General features: G+C 47.2%; 1 protein-coding gene across 1 annotated transcript in view; it reads left to right on the top strand.

Annotated features, from left to right (window-relative positions):
• Positions 1 to 27,908, top strand: part of LOC129813624 (rho GTPase-activating protein 12-like) — a 123,267-nt gene that overhangs the window by 92,882 nt on the left and 2,477 nt on the right. Inside the window, exons 9-19 of the mRNA XM_055865973.1 lie at positions 956 to 1,036; positions 3,476 to 3,537; positions 4,306 to 4,387; positions 11,105 to 11,206; positions 20,572 to 20,670; positions 20,887 to 20,989; positions 21,208 to 21,327; positions 21,581 to 21,679; positions 24,373 to 24,450; positions 26,943 to 27,077; positions 27,444 to 27,549. Coding sequence (XP_055721948.1) covers positions 956 to 1,036; positions 3,476 to 3,537; positions 4,306 to 4,387; positions 11,105 to 11,206; positions 20,572 to 20,670; positions 20,887 to 20,989; positions 21,208 to 21,327; positions 21,581 to 21,679; positions 24,373 to 24,450; positions 26,943 to 27,077; positions 27,444 to 27,549 — 1,067 coding nt within the window. The remainder of the gene's footprint in view (positions 1 to 955; positions 1,037 to 3,475; positions 3,538 to 4,305; positions 4,388 to 11,104; positions 11,207 to 20,571; positions 20,671 to 20,886; positions 20,990 to 21,207; positions 21,328 to 21,580; positions 21,680 to 24,372; positions 24,451 to 26,942; positions 27,078 to 27,443; positions 27,550 to 27,908) is intronic.

The following is a 27,908-nucleotide window of genomic DNA, read 5'->3' as shown; positions in this document are numbered from 1 at the left end:
CTTCTCATGGCCCAATGATCACTTTTCATGGCCCAATGATCACTAGTCATGGCCCAATGATCACTTCTCATGGCCCAATGATAGTGCGGGTAGATTTGCTTTTAGCCAAATCCTTTTAGAGCAAGCCAAATAATTTCATGTTTTGAATAGTTATCCTAGATCAGGATTCATTGTTTGAATGGTAAGATGCCAATTATTTGAGTGGCCCAATTATCACTAGTCATGGCCCAATGATCACTTTTCATGGCCCAATGATCACTTTTCATGACCCAATGATCACCTATCATGGCCCAATGATCACTTCTCATGACCCAATGATCACTTCTCATGACCCAATGATCACCTATCATGACCCAATGATCACCTCTCATGGCCCAATGATCACCTCTCATGGCCCAATGATCACCTCTCATGGCCCAATGATCAACTCTCATGGCCCAATGATCACTTCTCATGACCCAATGATCACCTATCATGGCCCAATGATACAGTAGTGATACAGGCATGACGATATCAACCTCTCCTTTCTCTGTCACTATTGTGATTTGAGCTTCCTTCATTGAAATGTGTCATATCCTGTCATTGCATGCATGGTTCAATTGTTATTTTAAAATAATTCCTAATTAACATTCAACCATTTCCTCAACTCTTGGTGTCCATGTAAACGCTCATTCCTTCTGTGTTTGTTTACTCCGGTAACCATGGTAGTCTCTGCAGACCTGGGTTCAAATACTATTTCAAATCTTTACAAATACTTTCTCTGTGCTTGATTGAACTTGCCTGGCACCATGGAATCAATGTTATAGATGCCAAAGTTCAAACTCCGCCCATCTAACACTCCAGGCAGGCTAAAGCAAACGCTAAAAATATTTGAAAGATTTTAAATATTATTTGAACCCAGTCTCTACAATTCTCTGTAGTAATTAGTCGGTGTTGTTGTCATTCTGGTTACTAGGACGGTGCGTTGGGCCCCAAGGTCCCTGGCTCTCCAGACTCTGACTCCTCAGACCCCTCGTCCCCCAAGCCCCCTACCTCCGTTAGTATCCCCCTTTCCTTCTCCTCCCTCTGTTCTCTGTATACTCCTCTCCCCCTTCCCTGAACTGTGGCTGACTTCCTGACTTCCTGACTTGTCCACCAGCCAAGGCCTTTTTGTCTTTTCTCAGTTGCTGTCTTCAATGGTGACTCTGTTTCTTCTCCCTGCACTGGAACTGATGATAATGATGAGGGTGATGATCCTGGTAACGGTCATGATCCTGGTAACGGTCATGATAATGGTGACGGTCATGATAATGATGAGGGGGATGATCCTGGTAACGGTCATGATAATGATGACGGTGATGATAATGATGATGGTCATGATGATGATCACGGTGATGGTGATGATGATGATGATGATCACGGTTGTGGTGATGATGATGATGATGATGATGATCACGGTTGTGGTGATGATAATGATGACGGTGATGATGACAGTAACACAGAGTGAGCTGTGGGGAAATCGATTTTTCAATTCAAACTGTTATGAAAGGGTTGTTCTGCTTGTTGCCAGTCTTACTAAGCTTATATTTATGTCCCTCTACCGTAACGCTGCTTTATGTCCCTCTACCGTAACGCTGCTTTCTGTCCCTCTACCGTAACGCTGCTTTATGTCCCTCTACCGTAACGCTGCTTTATGTCCCTCTACCGTAACGCTGCTTTCTGTCCCTCTACCGTAACGCTGCTTTATGTCCCTCTACCGTAACGCTGCTTTATGTCCCTCTACCGTAACGCTGCTTTCTGTCCCTCTACCGTAAACGCTGCTTTCTGTCCCTCTACCGTAACGCTGCTTTCTGTCCCTCTACCGTAACGCTGCTTTCTGTCCCTCTACCGTAACGCTGCTTTCTGTCCCTCTACCGTAACGCTGCTTTCTGTCCCTCTACCGTAAACGCTGCTTTCTGTCCCTCTACCGTAACGCTGCTTTCTGTCCCTCTACCGTAACGCTGCTTTCTGTCCCTCTACCGTAACGCTGCTTTCTGTCCCTCTACCGTAACGCTGCTTTCTGTCCCTCTACCGTAAACGCTGCTTTCTGTCCCTCTACCGTAAACGCTGCTTTCTGTCCCTCTACCGTAACGCTGCTTTCTGTCCCTCTACCGTAACGCTGCTTTTTGTTGCTCTACCGTAACGCTGCTTTCTGTCCCTCTACCGTAACGCTGCTTTATGTCCCTCTACCGTAACGCTGCTTTATGTCCCTCTACCGTAACGCTGCTTTCTGTCCCTCTACCGTAACGCTGCTTTCTGTCCCTCTACCGTAAACGCTGCTTTCTGTCCCTCTACCGTAACGCTGCTTTATGTCCCTCTACCGTAACGCTGCTTTCTGTCCCTCTACCGTAACGCTGCTTTCTGCCCCTCTACCGTAACGCTGCTTTCTGTCCCTCTACCGTAACGCTGCTTTATGTCCCTCTACCGTAACGCTGCTTTATGTCCCTCTACCGTAACGCTGCTTTCTGTCCCTCTACCGTAACGCTGCTTTCTGTCCCTCTACCGTAACGCTGCTTTCTGTCCCTCTACCGTAACGCTGCTTTCTGTCCCTCTACCGTAACGCTGCTTTCTGTCCCTCTACCGTAACGCTGCTTTCTGTCCCTCTACCGTAAACGCTGCTTTCTGTCCCTCTACCGTAACGCTGCTTTCTGCCCCTCTACCGTAACGCTGCTTTCTGTCCCTCTACCGTAACGCTGCTTTCTGTCCCTCTACCGTAACGCTGCTTTCTGTCCCTCTACCGTAACGCTGCTTTCTGTCCCTCTACCGTAACGCTGCTTTCTGTCCCTCTACCGTAACGCTGCTTTCTGTCCCTCTACCGTAACGCTGCTTTCTGTCCCTCTACCGTAACGCTGCTTTCTGTCCCTCTACCGTAACGCTGCTTTCTGTCCCTCTACCGTAACGCTGCTTTCTGTCCCTCTACCGTAACGCTGCTTTATGTCCCTCTACCGTAAACGCTGCTTTCTGTCCCTCTACCGTAACGCTGCTTTCTGTCCCTCTACCGTAACGCTGCTTTCTGTCCCTCTACCGTAAACGCTGCTTTCTGTCCCTCTACCGTAACGCTGCTTTCTGTCCCTCTACCGTAACGCTGCTTTCTGTCCCTCTACCGTAAACGCTGCTTTCTGTCCCTCTACCGTAAACGCTGCTTTCTGTCCCTCTACCGTAACGCTGCTTTCTGTCCCTCTACCGTAAACGCTGCTTTCTGTCCCTCTACCGTAACGCTGCTTTCTGTCCCTCTACCGTAACGCTGCTTTCTGTTGCTCTACCGTAACGCTGCTTTCTGTCCCTCTACCGTAAACGCTGCTTTCTGTCCCTCTACCGTAACGCTGCTTTCTGTCCCTCTACCGTAACGCTGCTTTCTGTCCCTCTACCGTAACGCTGCTTTCTGTCCGTCTGTTTGGTTGGTCTGCTTGTTGTCTGTCTACTTGTGATGATGACTTCTCTCATTGTTTCTCTGCAGCCTTCGGAGAAGTGTGGAATTCTCAACGTGACCAAGATCACTGAGCATGGAAAGAAAGTAAGGTGAGTTGTACTGGACTAGGATAAAAACAGGATGAGAACACCCTCAGAAAGTAGGGTGAGTTGTACTGGACTAGGATAGAAACAGGATGAGAACACCCTCAGAAAGTAGGGTGAGTTGTACTGGGCTAGGATAGAAACAGGATGAGAATACCCTCAGAAAGTAGGGTGAGTTGTACTGGACTAGGATAGAAACAGGATGAGAATACCCTCAGAAAGTAGGGTGAGTTGTACTGGGCTAGGATAGAAACAGGATGAGAACACCCTCAGAAAGTAGGGTGAGTTGTACTGGACTAGGATAGAAACAGGATGAGAACACCCTCAGAAAGTAGGGTGATTTGTACTGGACTAGGATAGAAACAGGATGAGAACACCTGTAGAGAAACTACTCCTTCAGCGCAACACAACCAGCCACAACATTGAAGGGTTATGGCCTAGGGAATGGGTAGGGAGTGATATCGGACCGGCTGTATATGAAGTGGTAGTTGATTCAACATGATGATGAGAAGACTTATGGAGCTATGTCTATGTTATTGATGTCTATGTTATTTGTCTGTTATTTATGTCTGTATGTTATTTATGTCTGTGTGTTATTTATGTCTGTGTGTTATTTGTGTCTGTGTGTTATTTGTGTCTGTGTGTTATTTATGTCTGTGTGTTGTTTGTGTTTGTCTGTGTGTTATTTATGTCTGTGTGTTGTTTGTGTTTGTCTGTGTGTTATTTGTGTCTGTGTGTTATTTATGTCTGTGTGTTATTTATGTCTGTTTACAGGAAGAACTGGACGTCGTCCTGGACGGTTCTCCAGGGCTCCTTGCTGATATTCGCTAAAGGCCAGGGGGGTGGGACCAGCTGGGTGAGTGGTGTCTGCTATTCGCTAAAGGCCAGCGGGCGGGACCAGCTGGTTGAGTGGTGTCTGCTATTTGCTAAAGGCCAGGGGGTGGGACCAGCTGGGTGAGTGGTGTCTGCTATTTGCTAAAGGCCAGGGGGGTGGGACCAGCTGGGTGAGTGGTGTCTGCTATTTGCTAAAGGCCAGGGGGCGGGACCAGCTGGTTGAGTGGTGTCTGCTATTTGCTAAAGGCCAGGGGGGTGGGACCAGCTGGGTGAGTGGTGTCTGCTATTTGCTAAAGGCCAGGGGGCGGGACCAGCTGGGTGAGTGGTGTCTGCTATTTGCTAAAGGCCAGGGGGGTGGGACCAGCTGGTTGAGTGGTGTCTGCTATTTGCTAAAGGCCAGGGGGGTGGGACCAGCTGGTTGAGTGGTGTCTGCTATTTGCTAAAGGCCAGGGGGCGGGACCAGCTGGTTGAGTGGTGTCTGCTATTTGCTAAAGGCCAGGGGGGTGGGACCAGCTGGTTGAGTGGTGTCTGCTATTTGCTAAAGGCCAGGGGGCGGGACCAGCTGGTTGAGTGGTGTCTGCTATTTGCTAAAGGCCAGGGGGGTGGGACCAGCTGGTTGAGTGGTGTCTGCTATTTGCTAAAGGCCAGGGGGCGGGACCAGCTGGGTGAGTGGTGTCCCTCCTCCTCAATCCCTCCTCTACTCAATCCCTCCTCCATCCCTCCTCCCCCCATCAATCAATCAATCTAATATATTTATAAAGCACTTTTTACATCGGCCGATGTCACAAAGTACTGTACCGAAACCAGACTAAAACCCCAAACAGCAACCAATGCAGATGTAGAAGCACGGTGGCTAGGAAAAACTCCCTAATAAAGGCCAGAACCTAGGAAGAAACCTAGACAGGAACCAGGCTCTGAGTGCTGGGTGGGGATTATAACAGAACATGGCCAAGATGTTCAAACGTTCATAGATGACCAGCAGGGTCAGATAATAATAATCACAGTTGTTGTAGAGGGTGCAGCAAGTCAGCACCTCGGGAGTAAATGTCAGTTGGCTTTTCATAGCCGATCATTAAGAGTATCTTTACCGCTCCTGCCGTCTCTAGAGAGTTGAAAACAGCAGTTCTGGAACAAGGTAGCACGTCCGGTGAACAGGTCAGGGTTCCATAGCCGCAGGCAGAACAGTTGAAACTGGAGCAGCAGCACGACCAGGTGGACTGGGGACAGCAAGGAGTTATCATGCCAGGTAGTCCTGAGGCATAGTCCTAGGGCTCAGGTCCTCCTCCGAGAGAAAGAAAGAAAGAGAATTAGAGAGAGCATACTTAAATTCACACAGGACACCGGATAAGACAGGAGAAATACTCCAAATATAACAGACTGACCCTAGCCCCCCGACACATAAACTATTGCAACATAAATACTGGAGGCTGAGACAGGAGGGGTCGGGAGACACTGTGGCCCCGTCCGACGATACCTGCGGACAGGGCCAAACAGGCAGGATATAACCCCACCCGCTTTGCCAAAGCACAGCCCCCACACCACTAGAGGGATATCTACAAACAAAAACTTACCATCCTGAGGCAAGGCCGAGCGAGTATCAACCCACTCAAGTGACGCACCCCTCCTAGGGATGGCATGAAAGAGCACCAGTAAGCCAGTGACTCAGCCCCTGTAATAGGGTTAGAGGCAGAGAATCCCAGTGGAGAGAGGGGAACCGGCCAGGCAGAGACAGCAAGGGTGGTTCGTCGCTCCAGTGCCTTTCTGTTCACCTTCACACCCCTGGGCCACACTACACTCAATCATAGGACCTACTGAAGAGATGAGTCTTCAATAAAGACTTAAAGGTTGAGACCGAGTCTGCGTCTCTCACATGGGTAGGCTGACCATTCCATAAAAATGGAGCTCTGTAGGAGAAAGCCCTGCCTCCAGCTGTTTGTTAGAAATTCTAGTGACAATTAGGAGGCCTGCGTCTTGTGAACGTAGCGTACGTGTAGGTATGTACGGCAGGACCAAATCGGAAAGATGGGTAGGAGCAAGCCCATGTAATGCTTTGTAGGTTAGCAGTAAAACCTTGAAATCAGCCCTTGCCTTAACAGGAAGCCAGTGTAGGGAGGCTAGCACTGGAGTAATATGATCAAATGTTCTAGTCAAGATTCTAGCAGCCATGTTTAGCATTTACTGAAGTTTATTTTCGTGCTTTATCCGGGTAGCTGGAAAGTAGAGCATTGTATTAGTCTAATCTAGAAGTGACAAAAGCATGGATTCATTTCTCTGCATCATTTTTGGACAGAAAGTTTAGGATTTTTGCAATGTTACGTAGATGAAAAAAAGCTGTCCTTGAAACAGTCTTGATATGTTCGTCAAAAGAGAGATCAGTGTCCAGAGTAATGCTGAGGTCCTTCACAGTTTTATTTGAGACGACTGTACAACCATCAAGATTAGTTGTCAGATTCAACAGAAGATCTCTTTGTTTCTTGGAACCTAGAACTAGCATCTCTGTTTTGTCCTAGTTTAAAAGTAAAACATTTGCCGTCATCCACTTCCTTATGTCTGAAACACAGGCTTCCAGGGAGGGCAATTTTGGGGCTTCACCATGTTTCATTGAAATGTACAGCTGTGTGTCATCCATATAACAGTGAAAGTTAACATTATGTTTCCGAATGACATCACCAAGAGGTAAAATATATAGTGAAAACAATAGTGGTCCTAAAACGGAACCTTGATGAACACCGAAATGTACAGTTGATTTGTCAGAAGACAAACCATCCACAAAGACAAGCTGATATCTTTCTGACAGATAAGATCTAACCCAGGCCTGAACTTGCCCGTGTTGACCAATTTGGGTTTACAATCTCTAAAAATGAATAGAGCACGAGGACAGATGCAGAGCCTTGGTCTGACACCATTAAAAGTTAATTTACCACCTTCACGAGTGCAGTCTCAGTGCTATGACGGGGTCTAAAACCAGACTAAAGCGTTTCGTATACATTATTTGTCTTCAGGAAGGCAATTTTATTTTTTGAGAGGAATGGGCGATTCGATATAGGCCGATTTTTAGTTTTTGATATTTTCTGGGTCAAGGTTTGAGGCTTGGTTACTGCCACTTTTAGTGAGTTTGGTACACATCCGGTGGATAGGGATGGAGCCGTTTATTATATTCAACATTGGAGGGCCAAGCACAGGAAGCAACTCGTTTAGTTGGAATAGGGTCCAGTATGCAGCTTGAAGGTTTAGAGGCCAAGACTATTTTCATAAATGTGTCAAGAGATATAGTATTAAAAAACGTGTCTCCCTTGATCCTAGGTCCTGGCAGTGTTGTCCAGACTCAGGACAACTGAGCTTTGGAGAAATGCGCAGATTTAATGCAACCGCTGTGTCAGATTTCAAAAAAACTTTACGTAAAAAGCACACCATGCAATAATCTGAGACTGGGCTCAGATTTAACAACATTTCTCCGCCATGTTGGAGTCAACAGAAATACGAAATTACATCATAAACATTCCCTTACCTTTGATCATCTTCATCAGAATGCACTCCCAGGAATCCTAGTTCCACAATAAATTGTTGTTTTGTTCGATAATGTCCATTACTTATGTCCAAGTAGCTACTTTTGCTAGCATGTGTATTACACGTGTAAAAATTTCAAAAAGTTATATTACAAGTCGAATAAACTGGCCAAACTAAGTAGAGAATCAATCTTCAGGATGTTGTTGTCATATATATCTAATAACGTTCCAACCGGAGCATTCCTTCTGTCTGTGGAAGTTATCGATATCATGAGGAATGCGCGTGACCAGGAACTGGCAATCTGCCAGACCACTGACTCATTCCCCTCTCATCCGGCGCCACAACACAGTATAAACTTTGTTCAACGTTCTACCGACTGTTGACATCTAGTGGAAGGCGTATGAAGTGCAAACAGATCCATATATTACAGGGAATTGAATAGGCGATGAGTTTAACATCGACCAGCCTCAGAATTCTCACTTCCTGTTTGGATTTTTTCTCTGGTTTTTCCCTGCCATATGAGTTCTGTTATACTCACAGACATCGTTCAAACAGTTTTAGAAACTTCAGAGTGTTTTCTATCCAATACTAATAATAATATGCATATATTAGTAACTGGGACTGAGGAGCAGGCCGTTTACTCTGGGCACCTTTCATCCAAGCTACTCAATACTGGCTTTCTAATGATCATGATCTTTTCCTCAAAGACGTTAATTAATTAATCACTGCTGAAGTGAAAGCCATCCTCTCTTGGGGAATGCTGCTTTTTAGTTAGCTTTGCGACAGTATCAAAAATACATTTGGGATTGTTCTTATTCTCCTCAAGTTGTAAAAATATGATGATCGAGCAGCAGTGAGGGCTCTTCGATACTGCACAGTACTATCTTTCCAAGCTAGTCTGAAGACTTCCAGTTTGGTGTAGCACCATTTCCGTTCCAATTTTCTCGAAGCTTGCTTCAGGGCTCTGGTATACTTCAGGGCTCTGGTATACTTCAGGGCTCTGGTATACTTCAGGGCTCTGGTATACTTCAGGGCTCTGGTATTTCAGATTTTATACCAGGGAGCTAGTTTCTTATGACAAGTGTTTTGTTTTTATGGGTGCAACTGAATCTAGGGTATTACGCAAGGTTAAATGGAGTTCCTCAGTTAGGTGGTTAACTGATTTTTGTCCTCTGACGTCCTTGGGTAGGTGGAGAGAGTCTGTAAGGGCATATATGAATCTTTGGGTTGTCTAAGAATTTATAGCACAGCTTTTGATGCTCCTTGGTTGGGGTCTGAGCAGATTATTTGTTGCGATTGCAAATGGTCGTCCGATAGTCCAGGATTATGAGGAAGAACATTAAGATTCACAACATTTATTCCACGGGACAAAACTAGGTCCAGAGTATGACTGTGGCAGTGAGTAGGTCCAGAGACATGTTGGACAAAACCCACTGAGTCGATGATGGCTCCTAAAGCCTTTTGGAGTGGGTGTGAATTTTTTCCCATGTGAAAAGTCAGCAAAAATGTGAATATTATCTGCCATGACTACAAGGTCCAATAGGAATTCAGGGAACTCATTGAGGAACGCTATTGAAGGCCTGTTAACAGTAGCTATAAAAAGTGATTGGGTAGGCTGCATAGATTTCATGACCGGAAGCTCAAAAGACGAAAACACAATCTTTTTTTTTTGTAAATTGAAATATGCTATCATAAATGTTAGTAACACCTCCGCCTTTGCGGGATGCACGGGGGATGTGTTTACTAGTGTAACCAGGAGGTGAGGCCTCATTTAACACAGTAAATTCATCAGGCTTAAGCCATGTTTCAGTCAGGACAATCACATCAAGATTATGATTAGTTCATTGACTATAACTGCCTTGGAAGAGAGGGATCTAACATTAAGTAGATCTATATTGAGATGTGAGGTATCACAATCTCTTTCAATAATGACAGGAATGGAGGAGGTCTTTATTCCAGTGAGATTGCTAAAGCGAACACTGCCATGTTTAGTTTTGCCCAACCTAGGTCGAGGCACAGACACGGTCTCAATGGGGATAGCTGAGCTGACTACACTGACTGTGCTAGTGGCAGACTCCACTAAGCTGGCAGGCTCATTGTGGACCTAGGGGAGTTAGAGCCCTGTCTATGTTCGTAGATAAGATTAGAGCACCCCTCCAGGTAGGATGGAGTCCGTCACTCCTCAGCAGGCCAGGCTTGGTCGTGTTTGTGGGTGAGTCCCAGAAAGAGGGCCAATCTACACATTCTATCTTTTGGGAGGGGCAGAAAACAGTTTTCAACCAGCGATTGAGTTGTGACACTCTGCTGTAGAGCTCATCACTCCCCCTAACTGGGAGGGGGCCAGAGAATTACTCGATGCCGACATCTTTCTAGCTCATTTACACGCTGAAGCTATGTTGCGCTTGGTGACCTCTGACTGTTTCATCCTAACATCGTTGGTGCCGACGTGGATAACAATATCCCTATACTCTCTACACTCGCCAGTTTTAGCTTTAGCCAGCACCATCTTCAGATTATCCTTAACTTCGGTAGCCCTGCCCCCTGGTAAACAGTGTATGATCGCTGGATGATTCGTTTTAAGTCTAATACTGCGGGTAATGGAGTTGCCAATGACTAGGGTGTTCAATTTGTCAGAGCTAATGGTGGTAGGCTTCGGCGTCTCAGACCCCATAACGGTTGGAGGAGAGACCAGAGAAAGACTCTGACTCCGACTCATCCCTCCTCTCACCCCATCCCTCCTGTCACCCCATCCCTCCTCTCACCCCATCCCTCCTATCCCCCCTCTCACCCCATCCCTCCTCTCCCCCCATCCCTCCTCTCCCCCATCCTTGAAGAGAGACACTACTGTAGGTTGGGATCCTTAAAGTGGGAGGGGTCAGACAGTCCAGTCAATGGGTTCCATGTAGGAAGTGGGTTTCATAGGCTTGTGTCCCATATGGCACCCTATTCCCTATATAGTGCACTACTATACTACCCCGTAAGGCTCAGGTCAAAAGTAGTGCACTATATAGGGAATAGGGTGCCATATGGGACACAAGCCTATAGACCGAACCAAGTGATTCAGCTGTAGTCTAGTGGATGACTCTCTAAGACACAACAGTGTGCTGATACCTCACCAACAACCCTCTGGGTTGACAGTGGGTTTGACAAGATCCATTGTCACGTGTGTGTGTGTGTGTGTGTGTGTGTGTGTGTGTGTGTGTGTGTGTGTGTTTCTGCTCTCTCCCCATAGTTTGGAGGAAGCCAGTCTAAACCAGAGTTCACTGTGGACCTGAGAGGAGGATCTATAGAATGGGCTTCCAAGGACAAGTCCAGCAAGAAGCATGTCATTGAGGTGAGAGGGCTCTGACACTACAAAACATTCATATGTCCCCAGTTCTTTCAGGGCTACAACGCTGCTTCAGACACATACAGCCATAGCACTATGAGTGTAGAGTGTGCCAATCAAACCACATTTATTTCTAAAGCTCTTCTTACATCAGCAGATGTCACAAAGTGCTGTACAGAAACCCAGCCTAAAACCCCAAACAGCAAGCAATGCAGATGTAGAAGCCCGGTGGCTTGGAAAAAACTCCCTAGAAAGGCAGGAATCTAGAGAGGAACCAGGCTCTGGGCTCTCAGTCCTCTCTGGCTGTGCCGGGTGGAGATTATAACAGTACATGGCCATTAAGGCCAGATTGTTCTTCAAGATGTTCAAACGTTCAGAGATGACTAGCAGGGTCAGATAATAATAATCACAGTGGTTGTAGAGGCTGTTGTCGTGCTGTTGTTTTTGTCCGATACCGATATCCAATATTTTCCTTGTCCCCCCAAAAAACCTGATACCGATAACCAATATTTAACATTTTGGTGGTCTTTTAAGCATTCTAGTACAGTTAAGTAGTTAACGCGCACACACACACACACACACACACACACACACACACACACACACACACACACACACACACACACACACACATGGATGCAGCGGTCTAAGGCACTGCATCTCAGTGCAAGAGGTGTCACTACAGTCCCTGGTTCGAATCCAGGCTGTATCACATCCGGACGTGATTGGGAGTCCCATAGGGCGGCCCAGCGTCGTCCAGGTTTGGCCGGGGTAGGCCGTCATTGTAAATAAGAATTTGTTCTTAACTGACTTGCCTAGTTAAATACAGTTTACGCACACACACTACACTGACCAAAAAGTTATTTTGTTGACATTTACATATGTCCCCATTACCAGTAAAACATAATCAACATGATGTGTGATGCAAATGAATACAAATAGTATAATTATGCCATAATTGAATAGATCATGCTAAACGAGGTTGGAATGTTATATAAAATCAACAAAAGACAATAATCTGTTGAAATCACACTGGATGTATTATACTTTAGAGTTGCATTGGGGGCATACTTATTTCACTGTACAGCCTTACCTGTGGATTGTGGATCAATGACATGGGGTATCAGTCTCCTCAGTGACACCCAGAGAACATTAGCGTTGTAGCTCTTATTGCGGGACTTTGTTGTCGACCTTTGTGTATTGAACACTATTCCAGAGGAAAAACAATACTGCGTGGATGTTTTGGAGTCTGATAACTCTGAGGAGGACGTTGGCTTAAAATATCTTGGGTATTGAGTAGACTGATACCCCATTTCATTGATCCCCAATCTTTAGGTAAAGCTGTACAGTGCAATACACACAACAGGCTGACTGGGGAGGTGATTTCACACAGTCACAGTCCCGCGATAAGAGCTACAACGCTAATATTTGCGTAAACTCTTCACATTTGTTTTCTGTGGGTGTCACCGAGTAGACTGATACCCCATTTCAGTGCCTCACATTCCAACCTTGTTTAATATTATCTAGTCTAAATATGGCATGATTCCACCAATTGTAACCTCCTGCATCACTTTCAAAGATGTACTTTTATTTTGAAGGCAAACTGCAAATTCCACTATTGTGCCTAATCCTTATTGTGGCTAGCTTCACAACACATAACCCGGTCAGGTCGAGCCTCACTAACCAGATGAAGCTATTTTTTTTAATTATTTTTTATTTCACCTTTATTTAACCAGGTAGGCTAGTTGAGAACAAGTTCTCATTTGCAACTGCGACCTGGCCAAGATAAAGCATAGCAGTGTGAACAGACAACAACACAGAGTTACACATGGAGTAAACAATAAACAAGTCAATAACATGGTAGAAAAAAGAGAATCTATATACAATGTGTGCAAAAGGCATGAGGTAGGCAATAAATCGAATAATTACAATTTAGCAGATTAACACTGGAGTGATAAATCATCAGATGATCATGTGCAAGAAGAGATACTGGTGTGCAAAAGAGCAGAAAAGTAAATAAATAAAAGCAGTATGGGGGTGAGGTAGGTAAATTGGGTGGGTAGTTTACAGATGGACTATGTACAGCTGCAGCGATCGGTTAGCTGCTCGGATAGCAGATTTTTAAAGTTGTTGAGGGAGATAAAAGTCTCCAACTTCAGAGATTTTTGCAATTCGTTCCAGTCGCAGGCAGCAGAGAACTGGAAGGAAAGGCGTCCAAATGAGGTTTTGGCTTTAGGGATGATCAGTGAGATACACCTGCTGGAGCACGTGCTACGGGTGGGTGTAGCCATCGTGACCAGTGAACTGAGATAATGCGGCACTTTGCCTAGCATAGCCTTGTAGATGACCTGGAGCCAGTGGGTCTGACGACGAACATGTAGCGAGGGCCAGCCGACTAGGGCATACAGGTCGCAGTAGTGGGTCGTATAAGGTGCTTTAGTAACAAAACGGATGGCACTGTGATAAACTGCATCCAGTTTGCTGAGTAGAGTATTGGAAGCTATTTTGTAGATGACATCGCCGAAGTCGAGGATCGGTAGGATAGTCAGTTTTACTAGGGTAAGTTTGGCGGCGTGAGTGAAGGAGGCTTTGTTCCGGAATAGAAAGCCGACTCTAGATTTGATTTTGGATTGGAGATGTTTGATATGAGTCTGGAAGGAGAGTTTGCAGTCTAGCCAGACACCTAGGTACTTATAGATGTCCACATATTCTAGGTCGGAACCGTCCAGGGTGGTGATGCTAGTCGGGCGTGCGGGTGCAGGCAGCGAACGGTTGAAAAGCATGCATTTGGTTTTGCTAGCGTTTAAGAGCAGTTGGAGGCCACGGAAGGAGTGTTGTATGGCATTGAAGCTCGTTTGGAGGTTAGATAGCACAGTGTCTTGGGAAGGGCCGGAAGTATACAGAATGGTGTCGTCTGCGTAGAGGTGGATCATGGAATCGCCCGCAGCAAGAGCAACATCATTGATGTATACAGAGAAAAGAGTCGGCCCGAGAATTGAACCCTGTGGTACCCCCATAGAGACTGCCAGAGGACCGGACAACATGCCCTCCGATTTGACACACTGAACTCTGTCTGCAAAGTAGTTGGTGAACCAGGCAAGGCAGTCATTAGAAAAACCGAGGCTATTGAGTCTGCCGATAAGAATATGGTGATTGACAGAGTCGAAAGCCTTGGCCAGGTCGATGAAGACGGCTGCACAGTAATGTCTTTTATCGATGGCGGTTATGATATCGTTTAGTACCTTGAGCGTGGCTGAGGTGCACCCGTGACCGGCTCGGAAACCGGATTGCACAGCGGAGAAGGTACGGTGGGATTCGAGATGGTCAGTGATCTGTTTGTTGACTTGGCTTTCGAAGACCTTAGCTAGGCAGGGCAGGATGGATATAGGTCTGTAACAGTTTGGGTCCAGGGTGTCTCCCCCTTTGAAGAGGGGGATGACAGCGGCAGCTTTCCAATCCTTGGGGATCTCAGATGATACGAAGGAGAGGTTGAACAGGCTGGTAATAGGGGGTGCGACAATGGCAGCGGACAGTTTCAGAAATAGGGGGCCCAGATTGTCAAGCCCAGCTGATTTGTATGGGTCCAGGTTTTCCAGCTCTTTCAGAACATCTGCTATCTGGATATGGGTAAAGGAGAAGCTGGGGAGGCTTGGGCGAGTAGCAGCGGGGGGGGCGGGGCTGTTGGCCAAGGTTGGAGTCGCCAGGTGGAAGGCATGGCCAGCCATTGAGAAATGTTTGTTGAAGTTTTCGATTATCACGGACTTAACACGGTCACCACTGATATCTAGCCTCAGTGCAGTGGGCAGCTGGGAGGAGGTGCTCTTGTTTTCCATGGACTTTACAGTATCCCAGAACTTTTTGGAGTTAGAGCTACAGGATGCAAATTTCTGCTTGAAAAAGCTGGCCTTTGCTTTCCTGACTGACTGCGTGTATTGGTTCCTGACTTCCCTGAACAGTTGCATATCACGGGGGCTCTTCGATGCTATTGCAGTTCGCCACAGGATGTTTTTGTGCTGGTCGAGGGCAGTCAGGTCTGGAGTGAACCAAGGGCTATATCTGTTCTTGGTTCTGCATTTTTTGAACGGAGCATGCTTGTCTAATATGGTGAGGAAGTAACTTTTAAAGAATGACCAGGCATCCTCAACTGACGGGATGAGGTCAATATCCTTCCAGGGTACCCGGGCCAGGTCGATTAGGAAGGCCTGCTCGCAGAAGTGTTTCAGGGAGCGTTTGACAGTGATGATGGGTGGTCGTTTGACCGTGGACCCGTGGCGGATACAGGCAATGAGGCAGTGATCGCTGAGATCTTGATTGAAGACAGCAGAGGTGTATTTGGAGGGCAAGTTGGTCAGGATAATGTCTATTAGGGTGCCCATGTTTACGGATTTAGGGTTGTACCTGGTGGGTTCCTTGATGATTTGTGTGAGATTGAGGGCATCAAGCTTAGATTGTAGGACTGCCGGGGTGTTAAGCATATCCCAGTTTAGGTCACCTAACAGAACAAACTCTGAAGCTAGATGGGGAGCGATCAATTCACAGATGGTGTCCAGGGCACAGCTGGGAGCTGAGGGGGGTTGGTAGCAGGCGGCAACAGTGAGAGACTTATTTCTGGAGAGATTAATTTTTAAAATTAGAAGTTCGAACTGTTTGGGCATAGACTTGGAAAGTATGACAGAACTTTGCAGGCTATCTCTGCAGTAGATTGCAACTCCTCCCCCTTTAGCAGTTCTATCTTGACGGAAAGTGTTATAGTTGGGTATGGAAATCTCAGAGTTTTTGGTGGCCTTCCTAAGCCAGGATTCAGACACGGCAAGGACATCAGGGTTGGCAGAGTGTGCTAAAGCGGTGAGTAAGGCAAACTTGGGGAGGAGGCTTCTGATGTTGACATGCATGAGGCCAAGGCTTTTTCGATCACAGAAGTCAACAAATGAGGGTGACTGGGGACATGCAGGGCCTGGGTTTACCTCCACATCACCCGAGGAACAGAGGAGTAGCAGGATGAGGGTGCGGCTAAAGGCTATCAAAATTGGTCGCCTAGAGCGTTGGGGACAAGGAATAAAAGGAGCAGATTTATGGGCGTGGTAGAATAGATTCTGGGCATAATGTGCAGACCAGGGTATGGTGGGGCACGGGTACAGCGGAGGCAAGCCCAGGCACTGGGTGATGATAAGAGAGGTTGTATCTCTGGACATGCTGGTCTCAATGGGTGAGGTCACCGCATGTGTGGGGGGTGGGACAAAGGAGGTATCAGAGGTACGGAGAGTGGAACTACGGGGTCCATTGCAAACCAAAACAATGATAACTAGCCTGAACAACAGTATGCAAGGCATATTGATATTTGAGAGAGACATACAATAAGGCATAAAGTGATTGCAGGTCATGATTGGGAGAGCTAGCTAAAACAGCAGGTGAAATAACAGCAGCTAGTCAGCTAACACAGCAACAGAAGGTAAAAATGGCGACGACTGGGCAGAGAGGGTCGGATTAACTACACACAGATCCTGAGTTAAGGCACAGAGCCGACAGATAAAACACAAATAAACAGAATGGAGTACCGTGAATTAATGGACAGTCAAGCAGGCATCAGCTATGTAGCCAAGTGATCATAGTGTCCAGGGGGCAGCCGTAGATGGAGTAGTGAGGCCTCCACTAAGCTAGCACGCGTTTAAAGTTAGTAGTCCGGGGGGGTGGTCTGCTCAGACGGAGGCCGGTTGAGGGCACCGGTTGAGGGCACGTCTGCAAACCAGACGTGGTCGTGTCGACAGAGAATCCAAGCCGGATAGCGATGGCGAAAGAGAGGTTGTGAATTGTAGAATTGTGTTTGCTAACTGGTGCTAGCTTCCTGGCTGCGCTAGCTGCAAGATAAGCTAGCAGTTAGCAGACCGGGGCAGGCAAGTTAGCCTTTTGGGGACGTCGCGATGGGGGGGAAGTCTGTTTTTGCCTCTTCGTGCGGTGACGTCGATAGACCAGTCGTGGAATTAGTAGGGTTCCAGGTAGCTCTAGGTAGCTAACAGGCCTAGTAGGTTAGCAGAATGGGCCTTCAGCGGGCGTCACGCCTGAGGGGCCTGTTGGAGTCCCCGGGCAGATTATGTCGGTATTCCAGTCGTAGAGGATAGGCGGGGTTCCGTGCTCCGTACCGGCAGTAAATGGGTCCGGGTCTTGTAGCCCGGGAGTGGGCTTCAGTGGTAGCACAGGAGCCCTAGCCAATTAGCTTCAGGCTAATTGGTGCCTGCTCCGGTGCCTGCTGCGGGATGGAAACGCTAGCCAGGAGTGGTCACCCGGGATTGTGGTTAGCTAGTTGCGAAGATCCAGATGAAAATGTTCAGTTTGCGGTAGGAATCCAGGGATATGGAGAGAAATAGGTCCGTTATGCTCTGGTTTTAGTCACGTTGTTCGAACTAGCGAGAGCTTTCCGAGCTAAAGGTTAGCTGATGACCGCTAGCAATGGTTTGCTAACTGATAGCTGGTAGGCAGTTAGCTGGCTATCTTCAGTAGATGGATTCCAGATCAGAAGTAAATAGAAATACTTTAGAAAAAAGCAGATCCACGCCACATTGGGTGAGGCGGGTTGCAGGAGAGTATTTAGAAGTTGAGGTTTAAGAAAGTATTTTTAAAAGATATGTGAAGAAAAAGATGTAAAAAGATATATACAAGGGACACGGGACACGACAGGACAAAGACGTCTACACTGCTACGCCGTCTTGGAACGTCTGTTCCAGCTAGCTGGCTGCTTATAACTTTAGCTTTGGCAACAGGGTGAAGTAGCTGGCTAGCTATTTATTTTCATGAACTGAAGTTAAATTTCAATAGGCGAACAACAAGTGGGTTCCTAGCTAATACTTACTCACAATGATTCCTAAATCATTGCTAAGAATAGTGAAAATGACTGCAGGTTCTACTGGTAATTGTTTTCAGGCTGGCTGTATTGGTGCAAGCTAGGTACCAAACTAAAGCTAGCTAGCTACCCCAGAAGTTGCGGTCGAACAAATAATGCTTTATTACCAACGCTGTATTGTAAACACATCGTTCGAGGCCGGTGTTTGTTTGTTTGCAGACTTTTTTGTACAGCTTTGATAGAGCTACTGATAGTAGTGGTGGCGCTTGGCTTGCACATGCAAATTCAGAACACACAACATTCTATAATTTGATGTGTCAAATTAAAAGCTTAGTTAACGCGTCAAATAGTGTTATTGTCAATTAGTGTTATTTGACGTATCTTTTTTGACACACAAAGACCCAAACGGTGTTCCATAGTAGGTCTTGAAGCTAATAGCAGTGACGCTATTACTGTGTAACTCCGGGTAGGGCAACATCTGAACAATAGTGCACTTGGTAACGTTAGTGTGTACTGGTGCTCGAACCAGTCGTCAAAGCCAACGTCACCCAAGACAGAGAATGGTTTATTGTCAAGGGCAATGAATTCCATTATCTTGGTGTTAATGGATTTTGCTTATGAGTTGTCTCGCTGAAATGTTCTTACTCTTTCAAATGACTGCTCGACTTGTTGACTGCTCGATCCACACAGCAGACATTGTGGGCCAGGTTATGAATGCTGTGTTGCACGTGTAGCGCAAAATTTTAATTGGCGTCATTACGTCATGTACCGTAGTTATATAGGTATGCACGTCAGCTTTGACATCGGTTTTTCACATCGGCGTTAAACTAGACATCGGGCCGATGCCGATATGTTCACCGATATATTGTGCATCCCTAGTAAATAGTGCCATACGTGCACTCAACATATTCAGTTGGCCTTGCTGATATGGTTTTTGTTGTACTTGATGTCTTTTAGTTGTTTGCTTAGTTGTTTTCGGTTTTCCTTTGTCTTTCTCTTTTTTCTCTTTTGTTCATTTTGTTGGTTGTTGGTGCATTGGGGGGGGGTCTCGGGTGGTTGAGGGGCAGCTCTAGGGGAACTGTGGGGGGGGTCTCGGGTGGTTGAGGGGCAGCTCTCTGGGAACTGTGGAGGGGTCTCGGATGGTTGAGGGGCAGGTCTCTGTGAATTGTGGGGGGGGGGGGGGGGGTGGTCTCGGATGGTTGAGGGGCAGCTCTTTGGAAACTGGGGGGGATTTTGGATGGTTGAGGGGCAGCTCTTTGGGAACAGTGGGTGGGTCTCAGATGGTTGAAGGGCAGCTCTTTGGAAACTGGGGGGGATTTTGGATGGTTGAGGGGCAGCTCTTTGGGAACAGTGGGTGGGTCTCAGATGGTTGAAGGGCAGCTCTTTGGAAACTGGGGGGGATTTTGGATGGTTGAGGGGCAGCTCTTTGGGAACTGTGGGGGGGATCTTGGATGGTTGAGGGGCAGCTCTAGGAGAACTGTGGGGGGGGGGGGGTCTCGGGTGGTTGAGGGGCAGCTCTTGGAGAACTGTGGGGGGGGGGGGGTCTCGGGTGGTTGAGGGGCAGCTCTCTGGGAACTGTGGGGGGGTCTCGGATGGTTGAGGGGCAGGTCTCTGGGAACTGGGGGGGATTTTGGATGGTTGAGGGGCAGCTCTTTGGGAACGGGGGGGGGGGGATCTTGGATGGTTGAGGGACAGCTCTTTGGGAACTGTGGGGGGGGGATCTTGGATGGTTGAGGGGCAGCTCTAGGGGAACTGTGGGGAGGGTCTTGGATGGTTGAGGGGCAGCTCTTTGGGAACTGTGGGGGGGGGGGGGGAGATCTTGGATGGTTGAGGGGCAGCTCTAGGGGAACTGTGGGGGGGATCTTGGATGGTTGAGGGGCAGCTCTAGGGGAACTGTGGGGAGGTTCTTGGATGGTTGAGGGGCAGCTCTAGGGGAACTGTGGGGAGGGTCTTGGATGGTTGAGGGGCAGCTCTAGGGGAAATGTGGGGAGGGTCTTGGATGGTTGAGGGGCAGCTCTTTGGGAACTGTGGGGGGGATCTTGGATGGTTGAGGGGCAGCTCTTTGGGAACTGTGGGGGGGGGGTCTTGGATGGTTGAGGGGCAGCTCTTTGGGAACTGTGGGGGGGGGGGGTCTTGGATGGTTGAGGGGCAGCTCTTTGGGAACTGTGGGGGGGGGTCTTGGATGGTTGAGGGGCAGCTCTAGGAGAACTGTGGGGGGGGGGGTCTTGGATGGTTGAGGGGCAGCTCTTGGAGAACTGTTAGAGGATCTTGTAGGGCTGGTGGCCTGGCGGTTGGGAGCTTGGGCCGATGGATCGCTGGTTCGGGTCCCCGTTTTTGAACTTCTGGGAGATCTGTCAACGTGCCCTTGAGCTGGGCGTTGACCCTGGTTGCTTCTGTGTTTCGCTCTGGATGGGAGTCTGTTAGATGACTAATGTGACGTAGTTGTTGAGCGGCTTCACTGCAAGCGGCTTCACTGCAAGTAGATTGTATGTTTTAAATATTCAATAAAAAATAAAACTTCTTGTTCTCTTTGCAGGTGAAAACCCATCAGAGTACAGAGCTGCTGATCCAGTCAGAGAACGACGGTGTCATCAATGACTGGTACAGGGCACTGATGGACACCATCAGCACACACGTGAGTCTGCACAAACACACACATACACACGTCTGATTTGTACTGCAGGTCCACATCTATCCACTAAGTGGCAGAGTTGTCATGTTTAGTCATTGGGCCAGTCCAAAGGTAGCCTGCCTGTTTCTGTGTGTTCCTGACTGCCCCCTCGTGTGTGTGTGTGTGTGTGTGTGTGTGTGTGTGTGTGTGTGTGTGTGTGTGTTACCTGCCTTACTGTAGGCCTGGGAGTCAGATGAGGCCATAGAGGAGGACATGCCAGAGTCTCCTGGAGCGGAGAAACAAGACAAGGAGAAAGAGCACAGAGACTCTAAGAAGAGCCGAGGTCAGAGCATCATGTCTGTCTGAGACCACTTCTCTTTGTCTACTAAAGATGTTTCTGTTCATCATTATAGGTCAGCAGTCCAGGACTAAAACATCACTCAATGGAGAACCTCTAGAAAAATAGATGTTTAGTCCAGCACTAGGCTTGAATTGTGTCCAGGAAACTGTCCCTATGTGTGTCAGGGTGTTAAGTCATCTCCCGTTGTCATTGGTCTGTAGCCATGAAGAGTTCCACCAGTATGGACGCCTCGGACAACAAGAAGACCAGAATCAAGCTGAAGAAGTTCCTGACACGCAGACCCACTCTGCAGACAGTCAGAGACAAGGGCTACATCAAAGGTATTACAAAGAAAAAACCCAGGTTTTTCAACAATCCAGGCTGGAAGAGCAAATAAACAGAACATCTAGAAGCTTCCATCCTGGATTTCTGGGAAACCTGGACAGTTACCAGACGGTTACCAGACAGTTACCAGACAGTTACCAGACGGTTAGCAGACGGTTACCAGACGGTTAGCAGATGCCTGTTGTTTTTCAGTAGCGGAGTACTTAGGACCTCTGTAATAATAACCCTGTTGATGTCTGTGTGTCTTAGACCAGGTGTTTGGCTGCAGTCTGAGTGACCTCTGTCAGAGAGAGAACACGTCCGTGCCAAGCTTTGTCACGATGTGCATCGACCACGTGGAAAACAACGGTAGGTGTGCTCCTCCTGTCTGAATGTGTCTGGCTCAGTTGTCTCTCATTGTAACAGTGGTGTGGTGAGTTGAATGACTCAGTTGTCTCTCATTGTAACAGTGGTGTGGTGAGTTGAATGACTCAGTTGTCTCTTATTGTAACAATGGTGTGGGGGCAAGGGCTACATCAAGCCGTAGAAAAATGCTTATTGAAATTCTTAATTATCGTGGATTTATCGGTGGTGACAGTGTTTCCTAGCCTCAGTGTAGTGGGCAGCTGGGAGGAGGTCCTCTTATTCTCCTTGGACTTTACAGTGTTCCAGAACGTTCTGTTTGCACATTTCTGTTTGGAAAAGCTAGCTTTTGCTTTCCTAACTGCCTGTGTATATTGGTTCCTAACTTCCCTGAAAAGTTGCATATCGCGGGGGCTATTCGAAGCTAATGCAGTACGCCACAGGATGTTTTTGTGCTGGTCAAGGGTGGTCAGGTCTGAAGTGAACCAGGGGCTATATCTGTTCCTGGTTCTACATTTTTTGAATGGGGCATGCTTATTTAAGATGGTGAGGAAAGCACTTTTAAAGAATAACCAGGCATCCTCTACTGACGGGATGAGGTCAATGTCCTTCCAGGATACCCGGGCCAGGTCACTTAGAAAGGCCTGCTCGCTGAAGTGTTTTAGGGAGCGTTTGACCGTGATGAGCGGTGGTCGTTTGACCGCAGACCCATTACGGACGCAGGCAATGAGGCAGTGATCGCTGAGAACCTGGTTGAAGACAGCAGAGGTGTATTTGGAGGGCAGGTTGGTTAGGATGATATCTATGAGGGTGCCCGTGTTTACGGATTTGGGGTTGATAATTTGAGTGAGATTGAGGGCGTCAAGTTTAGATTGTAGGACGGCCGGGGTGTTAAGCATGTCCCAGTTTAGGTCACCTAACAGCAGGAGCTCTGAAGAAAGATGGGGGGCAATCAATTCACATATGGTGTCCAGGGCACAGCTGGGGGCAGAAGGTGGTCTGTAACAAGTGGCAACGGTGAGAGACTTGTTTCTGGAAAGGTGAATTTTTAAAAGTAGGAGCTCAAATTGTTTGGGCACAGACCTGGATAGTAAGACAGAACTCTGCAGGCTGTCTCTGCAGTAGATTGCAACTCCGCCCCCTTTGGCAGATCTATGTTGTCGGAAAATGTTATAGTTAGGGATGGACATTTCAGGGTTTTTGGTGGTCTTCCTAAGCCAGGATTCAGACACAGCTAGGACATCCGGGTTGGCAGAGTGTGCTAAAGCAGTGAATGAAACACATTTAGGGAGGAGGCTTCATGCATGTTAACATGCATGAAACCAAGGCTTTTACGGTTACAGAAGTCAACAAATGAGAGCGCCTGGGGAATGGGAGTGGAGCTAGGCACTGCAGGGCCTGGATTAACCTCCACATCACCAGAGGAACGGAGGAGTAGTAGGATAAGGGTACAGCTAAAGGCTATAAGAACTGGTCGTCTAGTACGTTCGGAACAGAGAGTAAAAGGAGCAGGTTTCTGGGCACGGTAGAATAGACTCAAGGCATAATGTACAGACAAAGGTATGGTAGGATGTGAATACAGTAGAGTGACGAAGAGAGAGATAATGTCCCTAGAAACATAATTTAATTCAGGTGAGTTCACTGCATGTGTGGGATGTGGAACTAAAGAGTTAACTAAGGCGTATTGAGCAGGGCTAGAGGCTCTACAGTGAAATAAGGCAATAATTACTAACCAAGACAGATATGGACAAGGCATATTGACATTAGGGAGAGGCATGCGTAGCAGAGTGATCATAGGGGTCCAGTGAGTGGCTCGGGCCAGAGACATGGCGATTCAGGCAGCTAGCGGGCCGGAGCTAGCAATCTAGCAGAAGGGCCTTAGAGGGACATCGCGTCAGAAGAAAGTCATTTGTAGCCCCCTCGTGCTGTCATATCTGCAGACCAGTCGTCATGGATCAGCAGGGCTCCGTGTGATAAAAAGGTCCAAGCCAATTGGCAGAATAGGTATAGTGGCCAAAGAATTTGTCCGATGGGCCTCTTAAGCTAACAGTCCGATATGCTCTAGACAGCTAGCGGGCTGCGGCTAGCAGATGGGCATTCAGGGGACGTCGCGATGGAGGAGCCAGTTGATAAACCCCCTCGGGCGAATTACGTCGGTAGTTCAGTCGGGATGGGTTGGCGGGGGTCCAGGCTGAATGGCAAAATAGGTATTGTAGCCCAAGGAGTGGCTGATGGACCTCTTCGGCTAGCCGGAAGATGGGCCTAGCAAGGCTAGCTCCAGGCTAATTGGTTCTTGCTTCGGGACAGAGACGTTAGCCAGGAGTGGCCACTCGGATAGCAGCTAGCTAGCTGCGGTGATCCAGGTGAAAAGGTGCAGAGCTTGCGGTAGGAATCGGGAGATATGGAGAAAAATAGCTTCTGTTGGGGTTCCGGTTCAGAAGTAAAGAAATAGCAGATCCATACCGCATTGGTTGAGGCAGATTGCAGGAGAGTATGTTGAAGTCAAAAATATATAAAAAGATATATACATGGGACACGACAAGACGAGGACAAAAAGAAGTCTGACTGCTACGCCATCTTGGATCACGTCCTGAAAAACAGTAACTAAATATGTAAGGGTATCAGACCGTCGATCTCCTATATAAAACTGTGAATGGTTGTGTGATGGTGCATGCTCTTCTGTGTTTCTCTGTCTGAAGCTCTGAATGTGGACGGGCTGTACAGAGTGAGTGGGAACCTGGCTGTCATCCAGAAACTACGTTTCGCTGTCAATCATGGTAGGTGCTACTGTCCTCTCTCTTCACTGTCAATCATTGTAGGTACTACTGCTACTGTCCTCCTCTCTCTTCACTGTCAATCATGGTAGGTGCTACTGTCCTCTCTCTTCACTGTCAATCATGGTAGGTACTACTGCTACTGTCCTCTCTCTCCACCTCGTCACTGTCAATAGAAAATGGCAGCAGTTTTACGGGCGCCTAACCAATTGTGTTAATGTGTTTTTTCGCGTTATTTCTTATTTTGTACATAATGTTTCTGCCAACGTGTCTTAACGCCAAAAAAGAGCTTCTGGATATCAGGACAACGATCAGTCACCTCGGACTAGACAAAGATATTTTCTTCAACAAGCAGAACGCACAGGATGTACTTCAGACACCCGACAAGGCCGAAATCCCTGTCATTGGCAAGAGAAAGAGACGCAGGTACAGAGGACACAGGACTGGGTGACGCAGGTACAGAAGACACAGGACGGGGTGACGCAGGTACAGAGGACACAGGACTGGGTGACGCAGGTACAGAAGACACAGGACTGGGTGACGCAAGTACAGAGGACACAGGACTGGGTGACGCAGGTACAGAGGACACAGGACTGGGTGACGCAGGTACAGAGGACACAGGACTGGGTGACGCAGGTACAGAGGACACAGGACTGGGTGACGCAGGTACAGAGGACACAGGACTGGGTGACGCAGGTACAGAGGACACAGGGCGGGGTGCCTCGTAAGGATCCAGCGACGGCGAGTGGGAAATCTGCCTTTACCATCAGTATTACTTGCCAACGTACAATCATTGGAGAATAAATTAGACGAGGTACGATCACAAGTATCCTACCTTAGATTTTGCCCGCCAGAAATAGAGTATTTCATGATTAGCTGTAGACCACACTATTTGCCAAGACAGTTTTCATCTGTATTTTTCGTGGCTGTTTATTTACCACCACAGATGGATGCTGGCACTAAGACCGCACTCAGTCAGCTGTATAAGAAATAAGCAAACAGGAACTCACTCACCCAGAGGCGGCGCTCCTAGTGGCCGAGGACTTTAATGCAGGGAAACTTAAATCAGTTTTACCTCATTTGTATCAGCATGTTAAATGCGCAACATGTGGGGAAATAATTCTAGATCACCTGTACTCCACACACAGAGACTTGTACATAGCTCTCCCTCGCCCTCCATTTGGCAAATCTGACCATAATTCTATCCTCCTGATTCCTGCTTACAAGCAAAAATTTAAGCAGGAAGCACCAGTGACTCAGTCTATAAAAAAGTGGTCAGATGAAGCAGATGCTAAACTACAGGACTGTTTTGCTAGCACAGACTGGAATATGTTCCGGTATTCTTCCGATGGCGTTGAGGAGTACACCACATCAGTCACTGGCTTTATCAATAAGTGCATCGAGGATGTCGTCCCCACAGTGACTGTACGTACATACCCCAACCAGAAGCCATGGATTACAGGTGACATTTTTGCACTGAGCTAAAGGGCAGAGCTGCCACTTTCAAGGTGCGGGACTCCCAGAAGCTTATAAGAAATCCTGCTATGCCCAACGACGAACCATCAAACAGGTAAAACGCCAATACAGGACTAAGATTGAATCGTACTACACCGGCTCCAACGCTCGTCTTATATGGCAGAGCCTGCAAACTATTAGATTACAAAGGGAAGAACAGCCACGATTTGCCCAGTGACACAAGCCTACCAGACGAGCTAAATCACATCTATGCTCGCTTCGAGGAAAGCAACACTGAGGCATGCATGAGAGCATCAGCTGTTCCGGACGACTCTGTGATCACATTCTCCGTAGCCGACGTGAGTAAGACCTTTAAACAGGTCAACATTCACAAGGCCGCTGGGCCTGACGGATTACCAGGACGTGTGATCTGGGCATTTGCTGACCAACTGCGAGGTGTCTTCACTGACATTTTCAACATGTCCCTGATTGAGTCTGTAATAGCAACATGTTTCAAGCAGACCACCATAGTCCCTGTGCCCAAGAACACTAAGATAACCTGCCAAAATGACTACAGACCCATAGCACTCAGGTCTGTGGCCAAGAGCCATATGACTCCTGAACAGGTAATGAAATGGCTACCTGGACTATTTACATTGTACCCCCCCCCCCCCTTATAGTCTTTTTTTGTTTTTTTATTATTTTATTTTTGTTTATCTTTAGTTTTCCTTATATGTATTTATTACTTAAAAATTGCACCGTTGGTTAGGGCTTTTAAGTAAGCATTTCACTGTAAGGTGATGTAATCAGCTCACGTGACAAATAAACTTTCATTTGATCAATGGTAGGTACCACTGCTACTGTCCCCTCTCTCTGTATAATGACAGCCTGTGAATGCACGGACCTGTAGTACACTGAATAACCCTGTGTGTGTGTGTGTGTGTGTGTGTGTGTGTGTGTGTGTGTGTGTGTGTGTGTGTGTGTGTGTGTGTGTGTGTGTGTGTGTGTGTGTGTGTGTGTGTGTGTGTGTATGTGTGTAGATGAGAAGGTGAACCTGGAGGAAGGGAAGTGGGAGGATATCCATGTGATTACAGGAGCGTTGAAGATGTTCTTCAGAGAGCTGCCTGAACCCCTCTTCACATATGGATTATTCCATGACTTTGTCAACTCCATCAGTGAGTACATAATAATCCCATTGGTTTTATTATGAGTACAATAACAACAACCAATACACATCCTGGCTACTCCATTCTAATAGTTGAATTCTTTACATCATGTAGTATTCGTGTCCATCTATATTTCTACTACTGTACTACTGAATGTAGTAAATGTTATATTTGTCCATTGGGGGGCGCTACATCACATTAAAGATTATGAAATGGGAATGGCCCAGTGTGTTGTTTGAATGTGAAGCCTGTTGTTGTTCTTCCTGCTAAACAGGAAGGGACAAGCTGAAGTTGTCCAATGAGAGAAGCTTATTTAATCGTTATCGGTTACAAAATGTTTTGCTACAGTATTCAGTATTCCTGTCTGCTCAACAGAGATCCCAGACTACAAGCAGCGTGTCCAGGCCATCAAGGAGCGGGTCAGACAGCTGCCAAAACCCAACCAGGACACGATGCAGGTCCTCTTCAAACACCTCAGGAGGTTAGTCAACCTGCACAGTTAACTAAATGACTATATCATCTTGTTGTGTTAGCCTCATTCATATTGAGACACTGGGTTGCAAAATCCTGTTAACTTTCCCCAAGTTCCCAGGTTTTCCCAATATATTTATGTAAAGTTCAATGCTATAGCCTCTTGCTCTCAATGTAAATATGAAGTGTTTCTTAATTGACCTGCCTGGTTAAATGAATAAATACAAACTTGTTCTCTCTCCGCAGGGTGATTGAGTTTTAGCTATATGATGCTACATCTATAATGATATAGCTGTTAGCTTTACTGCCCCTCTCTCTGTCCGCAGGGTGATTGAGTTTTAGCTATATGATGCTACATCTATAATGATA

This window comes from Salvelinus fontinalis, chromosome 17, assembly GCF_029448725.1.
Source record: "Salvelinus fontinalis isolate EN_2023a chromosome 17, ASM2944872v1, whole genome shotgun sequence".
NCBI lineage: Eukaryota > Metazoa > Chordata > Actinopteri > Salmoniformes > Salmonidae > Salvelinus > Salvelinus fontinalis.
The sequence above is the reverse complement of the archived record's forward strand: the minus strand, read 5'-3'. Positions and strand labels throughout refer to the sequence as shown.